Below are 20000 nucleotides of genomic sequence, written 5' to 3' on the forward strand. Positions count from 1 at the left end.
ATTATGAAAGGGGGTGACTGTGATGTTGATCAGTTGGTAAGAATTTTCAATGTATGTGTGGATCATGGTGAGATGCCTGAGGATGGGCGGAACCTAAGTACAGTGCCATTGTATAAAGGCAATGGGAGAAAGGCGAGTGGTCAAACTACAGAGGTATAAGTCTGTTGAGCATACCTGGTAAATTATATGGGAGGGTATTGATTGAGAGGGTGAATGTATGTACAGAGCATCAGATTGGGGAGGAGCAGTGTGGTTTCAGAAGTGGAGGAGGATGTGTGTAGTGGATCAGGTGTTTGCTTACAAGAATGTGCGTGAGAAGTACTTAGAGAAACGGATAGATTTGTAAGCGGCATTTATGATAAGGCCGACAGAGATGCCTTGAGAGAGGTCTTAAGAATATATGTTGTAGGATGAAAGTTGCTAGAGGCAGCGAGAAGTTTTTATCAAGGGTGTAAGGCATGTGCACGAGTAGGAAGAAAGGAAAGTGAATGGTTCCCAATGAAGTTCGGTCAACGGCAGGGGAGTGTGATGTCCCCGTAGTTGTTTAATTTGTTTATGGATGGGGTGGTTATGGAAGTGAATGCAAGAGTTTTAGAGGGAGGGGCGAGTATGCAATCTGAGGGATGAGAGAGCCAAGGAAGTAAGCCAGTTATTGTTAGCTGATGGTACATCACTGGTGGTGTACCATCAAATGATAAACTCAAAAAGCTGGTGACTGAGTCGCGAAGAGTGTGAGAAAGGAGAAAGTTGGGAATAATTGTGAATAAAAGCAAGGTTATCAGGCTCAGTAGGGTTGAAGGATAGTTGGGGCGTGAGTTTGAATGGAAGAAGTGAAGTGTTTTCTGTACATGGCAGCGAATGGAACCATGGAAGCGGAAGTGAGTCACAGGGTGGGTGAGGGGGTGAAGGTTTTAGGAGCACTGTAGAATGTGTAAAAATAGAGAACGCTATCTGGGAGGGCAAAAATAGTTGTTTGAAGGAATAGTATCCCCAACAATATCCTACGGATGCGAGGCATGGGCTAGAGATAAGGCTGCGTGGAGAAGGGTGGATGTGTTGGAAATGATATGTTTGAGGACAATACGTGGTGTGAGGTGGTTTGATCGAGTAAGTAATGAAAGGGTAAGAGAGATGTGGGTAATAAAATGAACTGAAGAGGGTGTGCTAAAATACTAAGGACATGTAGAAAGAATGAATGATTAAAGGTTAAAAAAGAGGATATATGTGTCAGAATTGGATGGAACAAGGATAACTGTGAGACCAAATTGGAGGATGGAGCGAAAATGATTTTGAGCGATCGGGGCCAAAACATGCAGGAGGGTGAAAGGCGCACAAGAGATGGGGTGAACTGGAAGGATGCGGTATACTGGGGTCGACGTGCTGAACCATGGTATGTGAAACTTCTGAGTAAATCATGAAAAGGTCTGTGGGTGCCTGGTTATGAATAGGGAGCTGTGGTTTCAGTGCATTACACATGACAGCTGGAGAATGGATGTGACCTTTTATCCGTCTATTCCTGTCGCTACCTCGCTAACGCGGGAAACGAAGATCAAGTATTAATATATACATATATCTTACTTTGTCATCAACTGGGTTTCCCACTTAGTTTAGGCGTTCGCTGTGGGTCAGCTGGACGACCCACACCGTCAGGATGATCCATAAGTTAATGGTCACGACTGAAAACCCTACATCATCTTCCTCCACATCCTACGGAATACACACTCCCACGCTGGCCAAGACCCAGTTGCAAATGACTGCTGGCAATACAACAGATACAAGATACAATACAATGGATACAATACGACGATACACAGATAACCCAACTCCATTCGGGACTTTCTCAATAATAGTTTAATATACACTCACGTCAGTTGTGGAGCACGGCGTGATCACCCATTACATAAACACACACGTATTTCGGCGCGTGACCATGAGATGATATTAATGACATTTCCTTTTATCTTCCCCTTCATCTGGTGGCCAGCCAGGGGAGGAGGCGATCTTGACCTACATTTCCCACGCACCGTGGAAACACTGAAACAATCCGTGGGAGTCTCTTACAACCATTCGTTATTATACTTGATGGGAAGTGGAAGTCTGTGTGGATGTTGTTTTATTTTTTCTTATATCAAGCATCGTGACCGAGGACAAAACTCCACGTCCGGTAACATAAGACAGACGACGTATGAGACAGTTGGTCTCCGACGATCCTCCGGCCACAACAAAGCCAGACACACGAAGTGAGATGAGTACAGAGGGGTGTGTGGGAGGGGGAGCGTTTGCCATAAATCGTGACCCCATCACGACCCTCTCATTGATCGCCTGGTCATCAGGACTGATTTACATCCGTTTGCCGTCGAGGTAACTCATGGTGGCTCCTCTCTCTCTCTCTCTCTCTCTCTCTCTCTCTCTCTCTCTCTCTCTCTCTCTCTCTCTCTCTCTCTCTCTCTCTCCCCATCTGTTCGTAGCTGACCTGACCTGATGACAATGAGATCAAGGTTGATTCAATTCATGCGTACAATCACGCCAGCCATCTAGCCATCCATCTATCCAGCCAGCCAGCCAGCCACCTCCCTCCTGGCTGCCATCTTATACGCCGACGCACTGAATATTCCATTGCTGCACTTTCGGCGTACAAGCTACTTTCTCTCGTGTGAAGGGAGACGGCAAAAAAAAATAAAAAAGTAGACGAGAATAATCTAAATATTGTGTACGTTCAGCGGAGGTAGCGGAGGTGTAGGCATGTGGCAGCATATCAAGTTGGTGGGGGAAGGAGGCGTGTCGGGGAGACCCAGGGAGGCAAGAGGGCGTTCCCGGCGCTGCTACACTTTCCCCTCCCTCACCCATAACTGGGGTGCAACGCTGCCAACGTCTCCGGCTGACCCTACCCGCCACTGGGTAAACAACTCTACGGCCCACACCTACTCCCGTACGCTACTGGCATCCACCATAGGTCGTAGAAGAAGCGGGTGGTGGTTGTGAGGGCCTCCCTGACCCAGGGATGTACAGGAGTCAGGTCTTGAGGGGGAGGGAGGGGGAGGGGGTATACTCTACTCCCCCCCTCCCTGCCTTTCTTTGGTAGTCGCCTCCCCCCACTCCACTCCATTCCCCCCCACAGAGCCCCATGGGGCGGAGCCAAACCCTCCCGTTTCCGGCCAGACGATAGAGACATATCCGGCACCCACCGACTGGCCATGCGGGGGAAGACGGGCCTCGGCTGAGGAGTGGCTGGTTCTTGTGAGAAGAAAAGGAGCAGAGCCGCCGGAGGCCAGGTGACACACCACACCCCCACCTCCCTCCCTCCCTCCGCCCACACAGAACCTACCCCCTCCAACCCCACCTTCAGCCATCATATAAAGCCTGGCCCTCGTGCCCCGACCATCAGTTCACCTCACACCTGCTCCCAACACACAACCATGAAGGTAGTTGGCGTCTCCAGGACCACCCTCATACCCTGACAAGACTCTTGACTCTCTACGCCGAGCGTAGCATCTGACTCGTGGACGACACAGCACAGCAGAACACCCACCCTACGCGCTTTATACGCTACGTTACACGACAAAGTCAATACGCCTCCTGGATGTACATAGCAAAGTGCTGTGCCGGACTGTACTCACACAAACCAAGTTAGACACTAAAATACTACGAGCTACTGGTAATCATGACTCAGGTGGCTGGCTGTATGCTGGACATGTTAAAGTTTCATCATGAAATTCATTTTTTGCTTCGACTCGATGGGGAAGTCTTTCTTTTTTTTTTTTTTTTTTGGTTCTGTGTTCCGGTTATGAAGATGGTTAAGGCGCGAGGGAACGACAGTGAACGGTAGACGAGGCGACGCCTGACGACCAATAGAACCTGTTGGCTCATCCTGCGGTGAGAGATCACGTGACGGTGATGACGGGAGATATCGGCACACTGTGGCCTGAGACACAGTGTAGCCTGAGACAGCAACTCCCTTAATGCGACATCGCAAAAAATTTTTGACCTCCCTCCCCTCCTCACCGTTCCTTTCTCTCCCCCCATCATCAGGTAGTGGCTCTTGTGCTCTCGGTGGTGGCGTTGGCCCGGGCGGGTCCCCAGGGAGGCTACAACTACGAGCCCCAGTACCCCGACGCCCCAGCCCAGTACAACTTCCAGTGGGACGTCAACGACGAGTACACAGGCAACTACTACGGCCACCAGGAGCAGCGGGACGGACCTAACACCCAGGGCAGGTGAGTTGTGACACTCACCTCACCAGAGGAGACTCAACACACACACACACACTACCTCCCCTCTCGTCTCCAAAATTGCTATGCCTCTAACTCCAATACCCTCAGTTCTACAACCAAATACAGAGGAGAGAACAAATGCTTCCCATCTCATATCACACACACACACACACACACACACACACAGTGGACAAACACTTCCTCACCAGCAGAGGTCAGCTTGATCACCATGTTGATGACTTCTAAGTTGAACTGGGAAAAGAGCGACTTAGAAACCCAGATTCACCCCGTCCATCCTCACGCACAAATCAACACAGCACACAAAGGTATATCTACTCTGTGGTGTCCTGATGTCTCCCACTATCACACAAACACAGCCTCGAAAGGACCCAATGGACTATTGCTTTTTGCATTTCTTTGTATACCCAGTACGATGGAGACACGCTCTCTCTCTCTCTCTCTCTCTCTCTCTCTCTCTCTCTCTCTCTCTCTCTCTCTCTCTCTCTCTCTCTCTCTCTCTCTCTTTCTCCGTTTCTCTTGATCTATCTCCCCCCCCTCCCCACCCGTTCCCTTCAGCCATACCACAACAGATCTCTCCTCTTATCAACGGCAAATCTTACTCGGTCGTCCCCAGTCTCATCAAGCTACCTCACATCGTCCCTCTTCTCATAACCTCCTCACATCGTATGTGCTTCCCCACATCTCACTTCTGGATCCTACCCACTCCCACACCTCTTGCTGTACCACGCATATTACTCGCCTTTGCTGATCTCCTATTCCACCTCTTCGCACATGGAAGGGGAGGAAAAGATGTATTCACATCTGTAAATATGAGTCGGACGACCATTCTGCCATGAGGGAATGCTGAACTCTTTGGCAATTAACTTCTTTCTCTTCACCAAGCCGGTTCTTCATGTCTGCATGACTCTACCCTCTCAGGCTTTGCCTTCCCCCTCCCAACCATACTGGTCATCATCAGTCCCCTCCACTGAGACACCTGTAGTTGCTCTGTGTTTCACAAGGCCTCACGGCTTCTGGTTCTCACACGACGACCCTAGTCCTAAGAACTCGCAATTACCTCAGTCGTCCTCCTCCACCTCCTTCTTCTCCTCTTCATACATCCCACTCGCACTGATCTCTATCCTCCCTCTCTTACAAAGATATTGCTTCGCTTTTACCTTTCTCATCCTACACTCGCCACTAAAGCGATTTGCCTGTATCTATACCAGATAAAATTTAGGTCCTAAGGTATATGTCTTTTTCAGGGTAGATATTACACACACATTTGTTTTTTAAAGATATCACACACATTTTTATTTATTTATTTTAAAGATTTCTTAGTTTTCTGATGGTGGTTCACATAGAAACAGGAGAACCATTTACGGTCACCTCCAGTTATCATAGATAAGTCTTCACCAAGTTTCGTATGATGAACATCACGAATGACGAAAACTGTAGAGGAAAAAGATGACGTTCTAAATCCCTTGTGTAATAGAGTAACGAAATAGATGTAGAATATCACCCCCCCCCCCCCCCGCGATTTTGTGTGTGCCATAATTCTAGTATGATGTTGCGATTCTCATGAAAAAAAATGTATGTTGTTAGACGAATTCCCCTTAGTACTTGATGGTCACCAAGTCAAAATCCCTGCGACTCGTACAAACAAACTTCAACAACAACAACAAAAAAAACCTATCGTTCTTTTAGGATATACTGCTGTTGTTGTATTTTTTTTTTTTTCAAGGATACGGTAGCCTCACACGCCATCGTTGCTCGTATAAGACGCCGTACCAAACACACGCACGCGCCCCATTCCACCACTCTACCCCTTCTGGGTACTCTTGGATGGTGCTGCTGGCTGGTTTATCATGGCATTAGGTCTATCAACAGCCAGGGGTCACTGAGGTGTCCGTCAAGGTCAATTTATAACCACCATCCACAACGCCCTGTTATGAGAGGGTACTGATTCCAGGACCAACTATCGATATACGTTGTGTCAGGTTTTGGGAGGCGGGAGGCGCTTTCTCACCGGGAGAAAGCGCCTCTGAAAAGGTGAGCAAAATGTTCACATACGGCATCACCGTTCTGTGCAGATGATGGTGTATATCCTGTCCGTCATCCGCTCTTTCGAAAGTAAATGAGGTTTTGCTTAGGGTGATCCGTACCTGAAGATTAAAGATAACTTTCAAATGATAGGCTAATGTGTACCTGAAGATTAAAGATAACTTTCAAATGATAAGGTGATCTGTACCTGAAGATTAAAGATAACTTTCAAATGATAAGGTGATCTGTACCTGAAGATTAGAGATAACTTTCAAATGATTGGGTAACCTGTACCTGAAGATTAAAGATAACTTTCAAATGATAGGGTAATCCGTACCTAAAAGTTAAAGTAACTTTCAAATAATTTACTGATCGATTTCCATACTAACTTACTGATCAATTTCCATACTAGTCTGTGATCATGTTATTATTACATATTCTTCCTTCATACCCTGAATTAAACAGTCATACACTTTGTGATACATCGCGGCAATAATCTGCTTTTAATCGCTAGTCCTGCATGACTCGCACTGACAGTCATGTACATTTCTTTCTGTACACCTCATTATCTCCATGACTGCGAGAAAGAAAACATCTCCGTTTTTATTTGTAAAGCCATCAATACTCTCTCTCTCTCTCTCTCTCTCTCTCTCTCTCTCTCTCTCTCTCTCTCCCGACCAGGAGGAGCATCATCATCTAGTTCTCTTTTTTTTTTTCTCTCTCTCAACACCAGCGAGTGGTGTACTCCTCACTTTCTCCCTGGGTCAGTCACCCATAGCACGACCAGAGTACCAATCTCCCAAAACCCAGTCGACCCCACACACTCGCTAATCATCATCATCATAATCCAAACCCTCAAGTGGAGGAGGACTTCCAGGTTGCTTCCCTTCATAGACGTTTTCCCCTTCCGTTCTGCAGTTACTACGTCCAGCTGCCGGACAGTCGCCTCATGCGGGTCGAATACTACGTGGACGAGTATGGCTTCCACCCCACCGTCACCTTCGAGGGTCAGGCCCAGTACCCCAGCGCCCCCACGTACTCCCAGCCCGCCCCAGCACCGCAGCCCTCGTACCAGCAGCCAGTTCAGATTCCCTCACAGGTCTACACTCAACCAGGAAAATAAGCACTTTTCTTAGCTGTTCCTAATTTCATAATTCCTCCACTGAAACTCTTGCTTTACCATCATGTATCCGTCTATATATATATTAGGAATAGTTGTATAATTACCGTCCTCCAGCAGACAACTTCGTCATAGACCATCAGGTCTTGTGTTACCTGTCCTTCCCATGTACTGTCCTCCAGCAGATAACCTCGTCATAGACCATCAGGTCTTGTGTTACCTGTCCTTCCCATGTACTGTCCTCCAGCAGATAACCTCGTCACAGACCATCAGGTCTTGTGTTACCTGTCCTTCCCATGTACTGTCCTCCAGCAGATAACCTCGTCACAGACCATCAGGTCTTTCATCATTCGTTCTTCCATATCATACATCAAAACTCTCCTACGTCTAAGGAGGACTGACTGTAAGTACAGAAGGATGCGTGGCCATCACGGGGACGTCCACACCTCCACACGACGTCTCCCGTCATGGCCTCGTCTCAGAGGCGGCTCCCCCCTGTCTTCCGTAGGGGGATTCCTGATCCCCAACTCTCGTATAGGATTACCAATGTCTATCTATCTACCCTTGATTCTCGTATAGGATTACCAGTGTCTATCTATTTACCCCTAACTCCCGTTTAGGATTACCAATGTCTATCTATCTTATCTCCAGTATTGACTGTTGTTATTTCTGATCCCAAAGTAGTACACGCACACGCGTGCGTGTATACATATGTATACCTATATATATGTGTGTGTTTGTATGCCTGTAATTCTACTGATGTCATGAGCCACGTACTATAACAAGCACTCTTTATAGATTATTTTTTTTTTTTGTACCGTGTAGAGATATTTTTATACAGATGATTTATGACAAAAAATATTAAAAAAAGAATAAAGTTTCTACCGATCTGTGGTCTATCACTCACCACCCTCCTCCCGAAAACCATCTGTTGTGTATACGTAGAGACGTGTCTCCTGAGGGCGATTCTCCAGCTGGAGGTTCGAACATGTGTGGGAGGAGGGGGTTACGTGCGCGATCGCCCCCTCCTCCACTGTGACTTTTAGAGAACTTATTGTCTCGCCCCAAAACATCACTACGCTGTTTTCTTCCTCCTGCCGTGGCCAGCCGCCGCCCAGCCCCGCCCCGCCCCACCCCGCCCCAGCGTCGCTTTCTCCGGGTCACAGCTGTCAGCGAGCAGAGATATGGCAGTGACCTCAGTCTATCATGACGACCCGGTGTATGACCGACCGACTTGCCCGCGTCTCTCAGGGGTAAGGAGAGAGAGAGAGAGAGAGAGAGAGAGAGAGAGAGAGAGAGAGAGAGAGAGAGAGAGAGAGAGAGAGAGAGAGAGAGAGAGAGAGAGAGAGTTTTAGAGTTGCGTACCTCGTCAGGGATACTTGGGAAAGGTGAGGAGGTCGTGGTCCTCTGTGTGTATATATATATATATATATATATATATATATATATATATATATATATATATATATATATATATATATATATATATATATTTTTTTTTTTTTTTTTTTTTTTTTTTTTTCAAACTATTCGCCATTTCCCGCGTTAGCGAGGTAGCATTAAGAACAGAGGACTGGGCCTTTGAGGGAATATCCTCACCTGGCCCCCTTCTCTGTTCCTTCTTTTGGAAAATTAAAAAAAAATGAGATGGGAGGATTTCCAGCCCCCCGCTCCCTCCCCTTTTAGTCGCCTTTTACGACACACAGGGAATACGTGGGAAGTATTCTTTCTCCCCTATCCCCAGGGAGAAAAGTTATATGAGGAAGGAAAGATAAAAAGAAAGAAAAAAAGTGTAAGAACTAAGAGGAAGTGATTGGAAAAAGATAAAATAATGATAATAATAATAAATAATCACTTTGAAAATGCCCTACACTTGATCTACAAAGACACACATCAAACTTTCTAAGCTGTGGTCATGCTTGGTGGACTTTGCCAGCTTCCTGAGCACTATATATATATATATATATATATATATATATATATATATATATATATATATATATATATATATATATTCGCCATTTCCCGCGTTAGCGAGGTAGCGTTAAGAACAGAGGACTGAGCCTTAGAGGGAATATCCTCACATGGCCTCCTTCTCTGTTCCTTCTTTTGGAAAACTGAAAGCGAGAGTGGAGGATTTCCAGCCCCCCCGCTCCCTCCCCTTTTAGTCGCCGTTTACGACACGCAGGGAATACGTGGGAAGTATTTTCTACCGAACACAGACTGTAATCCAACCTTTCCTTATTTCATATCACAAGAGAAAATCACAGGAACATTACCCCCATGTTTTTCCTGTGGCCGCGAAGGGGAGGGACCGGTGGAACTAGGAAACTTTTTTACCTCCCTTCCCTCGTGCATCATCACTTTCCAAAAGGAGAGACTGAGGAGCGAGCCGTGCCGGGAAAAAAGGTTTCCACCTAAGGGTCTCTCGTCCGATGCTGGCGCTGCCTCGCTTTGGAGGGAAACGGCGGACGATTATAATCATTATTATCAATATTCCGATAATTTCTGTTATCATTATTATTATTATTGTTATTATTAGTATTATATCTGTTATTACTATTATCATTGGATTTAATATTATTCCTGTTAATATTATCATTATTATCATTATATTTATCATCATTATATACATAACAGTTGCACAGTGAAGACATGTAAGGAAAGAAATAGACATCGTATACATCCGTGTTTGATCTGCCATCGTTCACACACACACACACACACACACACACACACACACACACACACAAACACACACACAACACACACACACACACACACACACACACACGAACACAAAATCCGCGTGACGTATTAATACGATTCACATGCAGACGATCGTGCAAACAATCATCTCACATGTTCGCTGTGTCGAGCGGCCACTATCTCTCTCTCTTTCTTAAATCCCTGGGGAGAAGAACACTGACATAAATGAACCAGTAAAGTAGAAAAAAAAACATCGTGAATAAAATTCTCCCCTTTAGAACACCGTTTTCGTTCGTTCGATGGAGAACTTCATGGGTGTCTCGCAAATAAAGTCCAAACTCGTAAGAAGATTAATTATCTACATCTACTGTTAACTAATGTTCGAAATGATATGACACTGAAGATCATGTCGTCCAACATTGTATGACAAGAAGATTATGTCGTCCAACATTGTATGACATGAAGATTATGTCGTCCAACATTGTATGACATGAAAATTATGTCATACAATTTTGGACATATGTTGAACGCTAGGTAAACTCTGAAGTTCTGTCTTTGCGTCTCCGGTCCCGTTCAGCATCACGTTCATCAGCGCGCGCACACACGCCCAGACCAGGAATTCCAAAGGGATTCCTTGCTGACCCGGTACTTGTAACGGGGTTTCTCGTAACAGCGTAATTTGTAACGGTGTCATTCTACCTATATAACACAATTCATGAAGAGTCTTTCCCGTTTAAGAGCGTTCTTATATCAAGGTTTACAATACATCGAGGGGTGTGCAAAACTCCTAGATCTTGACCCCAGCCTCTCTCTCTCTCTCTCTCTCTCTCTCTCTCTCTCTCTCTCTCTCTCTCTCTCTCTCTCTCTATCTATCTATCTATCTATCTATCTATCTATTTGGTGTAACTGACACACTCTCTTGAAGCTGGCGTCTATCGGTAACACGTACCAAGGCGGTACAAAATGGTGGTAAACATTCGTTCTATGATGAAGGGGACAATTTTTTTTTCTTTTTTTTATAGACCCCATTTTTCCGTAGAGATGCCCTAGTTAGGGTAGTATACAGACGGGGTATCGCTTTGACGTGTTCCTGGCCAAATGGGACACAGGTAGAGGACGACCCACCAACGGTAGACAGGTGAAGTACGACCCACCAAATGGTAAACAGGTGAAGTACGACCCATCAAATGATAGACAAGTGGAGTAAAACCCACCAAATGGTAGAAAGGTGGAGTACGACCCATCAAATAGTAAATGGGTGGAGTACGACCCACCAAATAGTAGACGGGTGGAGTACGACCCACCAAATAGTAGACGGGTGGAGTACGACCCACCAAATAGTAGACGGGTGGAGTACAACCCACCAAACAGTAGACCTGTGGAGTACGACCCAACGTGGTTCCTGACGACCAACCCATATCCGTCAGGACTAGGTGGAGTGTATCATCAACGTACAATTGTGTAAGAAGAGTGTATTTCTGTGTAGAGTTGTGTAAACAGAGCATACTTTACTGTAGAGTTGTGTAAACAGAGTAAATATCAGCACAGAGGTGTGTAAACAGAGTATATGTCGGCGTAGAGATGTGTAAACAGAGTATATATCAGCGTAGAGGGGGTAGGGTTGTGTCAACAGAGTACGATGCAGTACTGAGCTGAGTAACCCATGGTTCACAAACGATGCTTCTCCCTTTGAAGAATATCAAAGGACACGCTCTTCCCCACCTCCAAATCCTCGAGATTTTCACCCACCATGAACCGCCTACCTGATATCTTCCTCTATCACAAGACCCCGGTGGTCTCGTCTACCTGATATCTTCCTCTATCACAAGACCCCGGTGGTCTCGTCTACCTGATATCTTTCGCTATCACAAGACCCCGGTGGTCTCGTCTACCTGATATCTTCCGCTATCACAAAGACCCCAGTGGTCTCGTCTACCTGATATCTTCCGCTATCACAAAGACCCCGCACCAGGTGAGGGTAAACAACAAAACCAGGAGGGAAAAAACAAACAAAAAAAATCTTACGAGATGACTGTGTGTTTGTTAGGTGTGAACTCGTGGTATACATGATGAATATCAAGGTCATCACTGTGGGTGTGGGACGAGCTAGAAAATATAAAAAAACATACGTCTCTGTCACTATGTCTTTCAAGTGTTGACGAAAATGGGAGTTACGTGATGGGTGTCTCTGCGTGACGGAGGTGTTGCGGGCGACAGCGTAATACGTGTTTCAGCCACATAACCCGCTTGTCGTCATGACTTGAGATTTTGAGGGAGGGGAGGAGAGGAGGAGGAGGAGGAGGAGGGAGAGATGAAACTGCTGGGTGTGTGTGCGTGTGTCCTGGAGATGTGTGACGTAGTGTCCTGGAGACGAGCAGAGTTTCGTTTGTGTGTCCTGGGGACGTACTAACGTTAGCGTACGTGTGCACACTGTGAATACCTCATGCATCTTGAGGAGGACGCTGGTTATCTGGTGGCGAACACCTGCTCTATCTGGAATCTGGCCAATACATCCTGGACACACAATCACCTCCTGACATCAGAATGCGACTGAGGGACCTCCTGATGTTTCTTTCTTTTTCCTCCCCCCTCCCTCTCTGGTATTCATCATACACGGATGCTGCCACATGTGACAATGTCGTGACGCAGGCTGGCCAAAGTAGCGAAGATGTTCTGATGACATCAGAGTCTGTAGACTTCCTGACACCCCCCTGGTGTCTATCCTGAGGGACGTGCTGATAGATAGTGGGTTCGCATCATGGGGGGACGGGGTGGGAGGGGACTCGCTGGTGGCCTGACGTTCGTACAGTCAACAACAAAACAAACGTGTCGCTGTCGTGGGTTTTGAGTGACTTCCCCAATGAACGGTGTTCCTGTGGCTGTTTCCGTGTGGCTGGTACATACGATCTTTATTGTCTCTGTCCTTGTGTATCTTATACGTTATAAATTCCCTTACCTCACGCTATATTCTTTGTCTTTCATCTTTGAAACAAAATATCCAAAAAACGATCTTTCACACACAAAAAAAAAAGAAGAAAAAATATTGTAATTCACTACGTAGTTGATACTCATCTTAAGCACTACATTAGAAAGCCAAAGGGATGAGTTGCCATTTCCCAAAAATACTATGTGGTCACGAAAGAAAACAAACAAGAAAAAAAGAGAGATACGACTGAATGCAATCATCAGAAAATCTAATCATTTTGCTGTGGGAGACAATTGATCTAGTCGGCCAAATTACAGTTCCGACCAGAACATCCTTTTAGTTTGCTCGTGAGGGCAACAGTCTAACTATATATGTTAATATCACTTCAATTACTAGACTCTGAAGCATGAGTCACCCTTCAAAATCAAAAGATATAAATCTAGAAACAAAATATGTATGACTGAGTCAAAGTCATATACGGCTCTTGCGGCCCTTCCACTTGTCAACGAGCACCAACAGAAAATGAAGTGCGGAAAGCAGAGTGAGATCACGTAAAACGCGAATGAAATACAGATTGTGTTGAAGTATTATGTCTATGTTTTCTTTTTTTAGCTTTAGAACGCTACTATATATATATATATATATATATATATATATATATATATATACATATATATATATATATATATATATATATATATATATATGTATATATATATATATATATATATATATATATATATATATATATATATATACAGAATATAATTTCATGGTTGTAAATTTCAATTCAGCTATAAATTCTTTATATTTCTAATATAACCATAAAATCTTTTCCTATCTAATATATCAAATATCCAGAAATATTCTAATTACAAAACACGAGAACGTTTTCAGCACACTTAACAGCAGACAGACGGTGGAAATGGACAAGTATCTGGTGACTTTCTGTACCCGGGGAAGTTCTTTCACCCCCTCCAATTGCATACTCGGTCACTTTCCCATCTTGGTAGCGTCATTACCAGGTAAGGTCAGCAGGCATACCATCACATGACGACACCCAAAAGAGAATACCAAGTGGAGCGACACAATTCTTTTTCCAAGCCGTACGTCCTGTGTAGGTGCTGATATCATTAAGACGTTGCTGACGCTCGTGCAAATACCATGTGGGGAAAACAAAACAACAGAGGAAGCTTGAGTTGTGTGTCCTAAAGGCTTTTAGGGACTGTTGGTATGTGCACTGCAAGCTAACTGTAGAGTTCAAGTGTGCCTCTGTGGCACGCACACGATGGCACTGCCTTTGGAAACATGTTGACGTTGTGTCGTAGATACAGACTTGCAGTATGTCCCCCATCGAGGAACACAGACGCGAATTCTCACCATGTAACCTACATCGTCAAAGTTGATGCCAGACGAGAGTGAATGCAACTCTATTTAGCTTAGGTTTGAACCCAACTGAACCGAGAGTTACCACAGGATATAATCAGACATACGGAAATTACGACTGAAGGGAAAAAAATAACGAGTTGAACGAATGCCATATCATCATTACTATACTAAGAGCGAAACTGGACTGGTTTTCAGATCTTCGCCGGGTAGACGGAGAGCCGATTTCTTCTCTCACTTCTTTCACCCCACTGCATTCTTGTCTAGCAACAGCAGCAGGGACAGCCAGCAAGAGGCTGACACCATCCAAGGAATGTTTCCCCCAACATAACAAACACAACGCAACACAACACACCACAACACAACACCCAGAAGAAACTTCTGAGGATATATAAACAATGGAAGAGCCTCAGCCGCAGAGGATCTTCCTTGGACTACGAACACGTTTGCTTCACCAGTGTGTGTGTGTGTGTGTGTGTGTGTGTGTGTGTGTGTGTGTGTGTGTGTGTGTGTCTATCACTGCAGCATAATCATCCTCCCACGATACACGTGGCCAGATGAGACGCTTTTACCTTTGGGCCTCACGCGGGGTGTGTGACCTAGGCTGAGTCTCGACTTTTGCCACATAAGACAGTGACCGCAGCACTGCTTCAATATCGGCCGCCTATGTCTTGTCTTTTTTCTTTTTTCTTTTCAGCATCATCCAGCGACGCGGAGAAAGTAGCAGCTGATTCAATTATAAGTAATTCAAACTAGAGTCCCGAGTATTTCCAACTGTTCTAAAGTCAAGCCTATTTAAAACCTGTTTTCTGACATCTTCTCCCGACTGTTTGCTTCGAGAATAACGTTCGAATAAGAATGGATGATACCGAGTCAAAATATCAAGCGAAACTAAAGATGCAGTTTTTACCTGAGGTAAAGATGACATCATGGGGCAGGTCTGGCCACACTCACCCGTCCCCGGCCGATATAAAGCGGAGCGCGGGTGAGCGGTCACCAGTTCAGCTCACAGCCTCAGCTTAACACAACCATGAAGGTACCTGAACCCTGCAACACTAAGTTACCCCGACCCATGACTCACACTTCACCACACTAACTCACACTTGTGTTAAGGACTTCCAAACGTTGCCATGCTCAATGCATTGAGAAAGTCCCTGAGTGTAAAACGTTCCTCTGGACGGAGTACGAGACACACATCTGGACTTGTCAACCTCTTTAGCGACGACACCGAACAAAGTTCATTCAAATCTATCGCAAAAAATCATAAATATATCAAATGATTAAGACGTTTTGTCTGTGATGTCAACGCATCTAGGACACGTAATAAATAAAAATCTTTAGTTTGCTCCTTAAGAACAACGCCTGTTTTCCCCATCTTTATATTCTAAAGCTGGGGACTGTGTACACACCAAATTATACTTCAAGTGTGGACAGACGAAGACTTTTCTCACAAAGCGCCGATTCTGTGCTGTGGACGGGCAATGCCTGACCACCACAAAGACAGCGTCACACTTACCAGACGACCCTCCTACCCGCGTTACGGAACCAAACGACAGAACTGCCTCTCCTTCGTCCAACAACCTTCCGGCATCAATCATCCACACTAAATGGTTATGCGACAATGGACTTTGCGACAGGACACGCAAAACACCTGCCTGAACAGTGTTTATCCCTCCCCCAGACAGTGGCTCTGGTGCTCTCGATGGTGGCGACGGTGGCCTGGACGGCTCCACAGAGCGGCTTGAACTACCAGCCACCTGTGCAGCCCCAGTACGTCACCTCACAACCCCAGTACCCTGACGTCCCCGCCCAGTACACCTTCCACTGGGATGTCAGCGACGACTACTCAGGCAACTACTATGGCCACCAGGAGCAGCGGGACGGAGACAACACCCAAGGAAGGTCAGTGGCTCGAGGAACACAGTGCAGTCGTACTGTTATGTAAACTCACTCACAAGCATATAAGGGTAAGTAGTTCTCAAAAGGTCTCCACAATTCACGGGACTCAGTAAACCACGTCAGTAAGTTATCGTACAAAGTCATGGACGTTCCCTTCAAAAATCAGCCCAAGTCATAGCCTCAAGAGGGATTGCATTAAATCACGTTTACTTTCACTGGGTAGATTCTCATTGCCAAAAACAGTATCTCTTCCACACTGTCTTGGCATTTTGAAATTCCGCCTTAACATCTAATGGCCTCATCTCAGCCTCTGGTCTTCCTGATTCTTCCTATCTGATAGCTAACTTTCACAGCCACTAACTGCTACATATCACACCATGTGATGTTCACACGTAAATTAATCTAAACAATTTTACCACTGCGAGCCCTACAGCTGAAACAAATATCGAGAACGGGAGGAGCACAAAGGTAAATTGTTTAGATTAGTTAATATATGAACGTTACATGTTCTGATATAGATACATTAAACCGAGACGCCCGGTAAGATGCCTTGCAGCGTCTTCAGAACCAGAGTATGGGCGGCCTGTCTCACCCTTCTGGCCTACAATGATTAGGCGGGGCCCTTGAGTTGTAAGATAACATTTCCAGAGAGAAGAAGAGCAAGAGAGATGTTTTGTCCATCGGTGGTCAAGTGGTTACATTATCCGACTATCGTTCTCGGTAGCCCGGGTTCAACTCCAGGGTTCGCAGGGGTAAAATCATCTAGATTATAATGACTCCCATGCTCAAAAGTCTGGTTCTGAACCTGATGGCTTCACGCATCAGAACCTGAGCATTTAAAACTGTTACTTCCACTCACTTGAAGCCGGTTACACATCTGATGTATGTATTATTTTTTTATCTAACGCTTAACCCAGACACCTGCTCATTTTCCCCCACTCACCGGCTTACCTACACACCTACTGGTACTTCAACATTAATCAATTCCTACACACTTCCAAGTAGTGACAACCCAGGAATTTGTTGTTTTCTCTTGATATATGACTTGGATGTGAGATCCAGAATTTCCTTAGTGACATAAGAGATGCTTTTTGAAATCTAAGCCAGGGATGTTTTACAAAACAGAGAGAATGAGAGAGAGAGAGAGAGAGAGAGAGAGAGAGAGAGAGAGAGAGAGAGAGAGAGAGAGAGAGAGAGAGAGAGAACCAGTATCTATATAGAGACAGCATTATTCTTCCTCCCATCATGAACTCATTTTCATTTGAATAATCGTGTTGTCCACAGGTACTACGTCCAGATGCCTGACGGTCGTCGTCTGAACGTGGAGTACTACGCCGACCAATATGGCTACCACCCCACACTAACCTACGAGGGCGAGGCACAGTACCCCAGCTTACCCTCTCCGGGTTACCCCCAGCCTTCCCCAACCCCAGGACCAGTGTATGTATAGACCACCCCTGCACCCTTCCTGCCTTCCCTAACTCCCCCGCAAGTCTACAATCAGCAAGGAAAATAACTTCCCTAAACGAAGTTTCAATTCAATTCTAATTTCTACATCCTTAATGCATCGCTAGTTCTATCTTCCCTATAGCAATCATTACAAGTTTTACTTCATCAGTTATATTCAAATCTATACTGCTCAGTTTATCACTGTGGCCCTGACACTGTGGCGTTCCTGGAGAACGACATGTCCAAGGGCACCTCCAACATGTTATGTGGCTCCTTCCAAGTTGTTCCTGTATATCGCGTAAGCAGAGCCAGCCTTGTTCTAGTTCTTCTCCTCTGAAGTGTGTGAGTTCCCAAGGATCTCCACGACTCTCCCATACAGTGTTATGCTTATCATTGTTGCCTCTTGTTATACGTTACTTGTTAACCATCTCCTATGCCTAGTTTTAACTAGTCACGAGAGAAATCATTTTGCCATATATGTATATCTATATTTTTGTACAGAGAAGTTATCAAAACACGAAATAAACTTATACAGAAAAACTATTTTTACTTGCCCTATATATTGATATTTAAATATTGTAAAACATAATATTCTGTAATAAAATATTGTTCCAATATACTCTGTGCAGCATAACATGTTTATATTACACTCACAATATCAGTTTATATCCCGTAACGATACTCTTAAAAAAAAAACCTGAGATGCAGTAACCGTATACAACAAAGCCAAGCTGGAGGATACGCAGCAGCTGCTCTGTCCAAGATGGACCTGCCATCACGCACACGGTGAGTTGTGACGGGCCGAGAGGCTAGCAGCCCTCTAGCAAAGTGAAAAATGTTTTGTAGGAGGCAACACAATGCATCTGTATAGCCTCGACTTACGTGAACATTATACGTTTAAACAGAATCTGTCCAGCGTATGTATACATGTGGATACTCGCCCCTTATGGTTAATCACTATTCGGATAATTCATGTTGGCTTACATTTCAGCAAGTCATGTACTGAGATACGTAATGCCCGTTAAAATTATTGGCTCCCCATTTTCGTGTAAATCAAAAACAATCATTATACAAAATTAGTATGTACGATTAATTTTACAGAAACTGAACACAGACACCAGACATGAAGAAAAATCAGTTAGAAGAATTTTGCAATGAACTCCAAGCATTATAATGGGAGATTTTGCCTTAACAATATATAAGTGGGGTTGGGAGTGGATTGTGCCCTTTCTAGTAGCTTCGTGCTTCGTCTTTCCATGAAGTTTACCTCATTTCACCTGAGCTTTATAGCATTCGTTGAGAATCTCACTCGAGGTGTGAATACATCATACGGGGATCAAGTCAATAATGTCACGGCTTGAGAAAGATTTAGCACAAATAATCACTAACAAATTACGTCTGACGAAGCTTCTAGTATTGTTCCATTTAACATTGGTTAGAATAATAAGGATAGATTCAGATCTCAATATTTGCAATAAGGGAAAGACAAGGATGACATCGTAGAGTGAAAACGTAAACGGTGAGGCAATTTTAACTAGTAGGAGGCAACATATGTACTACTGAGAAACGGACGACCATTTTCTAGCATTGACATTTAAAGAAATGATTACCTCTTCTTAATAAATATATCACAGAGAAAAATCCATGATGGTAATAACGAACACGAGGAAGTAAAATACGGAAATCTACGTATCAAATGCGTCAAACAATAAAAAGAAATGTACTTGACTGAAAGGCTCAAAGAGGCACCAAAGAAATCTATAGTTACGTTTGATAAAAGACCACCATTCCCTGGTCATTTATGGAGATATGCCACTTGGAGGAAGAGGAATATATTGCAAAGATCATAAATGATTTTCACGTTCACTTACCTTCATCATGATAGACAACTGCTGCAGTTCCACTGGCAAGGGATGGTAACATTTTGTAACATACTAACATACACGAAAAATAACCTGTGGAATCCACTGATAGCGGATCATAAAATTTTGCAACATACTGATTTACAATATAAAGGGCATACTATGTACATTATAGCTACTAAAAGATGATTAAATGATAAGACCTTTTCATTTCTATCCAAAATCTATGTAAGAAGCCAAAAATAAGATACATATGACCCTGGATGCTCTTCATCATCAAGCACTTCTTGAAATGTTCTATGGAACGATGATGATTAGAAAATATAATAGCCTTTGCCTAGGTATCTAAATGTCCATTGCTGGCAAACTTTTGTAAACCCCCATGTGAAACATAA

At 44.5% G+C, this 20000-nt stretch overlaps 3 protein-coding genes across 4 annotated transcripts in view; 2 read left to right on the forward strand and 1 right to left on the reverse strand.

Annotated features, from left to right (window-relative positions):
• The window catches only part of LOC139764450 (pro-resilin-like), a 112185-nt gene that overhangs the window by 10662 nt on the left and 81523 nt on the right, over positions 1–20000 (reverse strand). The gene's annotated exons all lie outside the window — the stretch shown is intronic.
• On the forward strand, positions 3272–8264 carry LOC139764613 (pro-resilin-like). The gene is made up of 3 exons (XM_071691459.1): positions 3272–3422; positions 4030–4214; positions 7173–8264. Exons 1-3 carry the CDS (start codon positions 3417–3419, stop codon positions 7375–7377), a joined length of 396 nt encoding a protein of 131 aa, XP_071547560.1. The 5' UTR covers positions 3272–3416; the 3' UTR covers positions 7378–8264.
• Positions 15392–18283, forward strand: LOC139764442 (pro-resilin-like). The gene is made up of 3 exons (XM_071690994.1): positions 15392–15431; positions 16077–16297; positions 17579–18283. The coding sequence occupies exons 1-3, from the start codon at positions 15426–15428 to the stop codon at positions 17742–17744; spliced, it is 393 nt and encodes a 130-aa protein (XP_071547095.1). The 5' UTR covers positions 15392–15425; the 3' UTR covers positions 17745–18283.

The sequence above is a fragment of the Panulirus ornatus genome, chromosome 50 (genome assembly GCF_036320965.1).
Source record: "Panulirus ornatus isolate Po-2019 chromosome 50, ASM3632096v1, whole genome shotgun sequence".
NCBI lineage: Eukaryota > Metazoa > Arthropoda > Malacostraca > Decapoda > Palinuridae > Panulirus > Panulirus ornatus.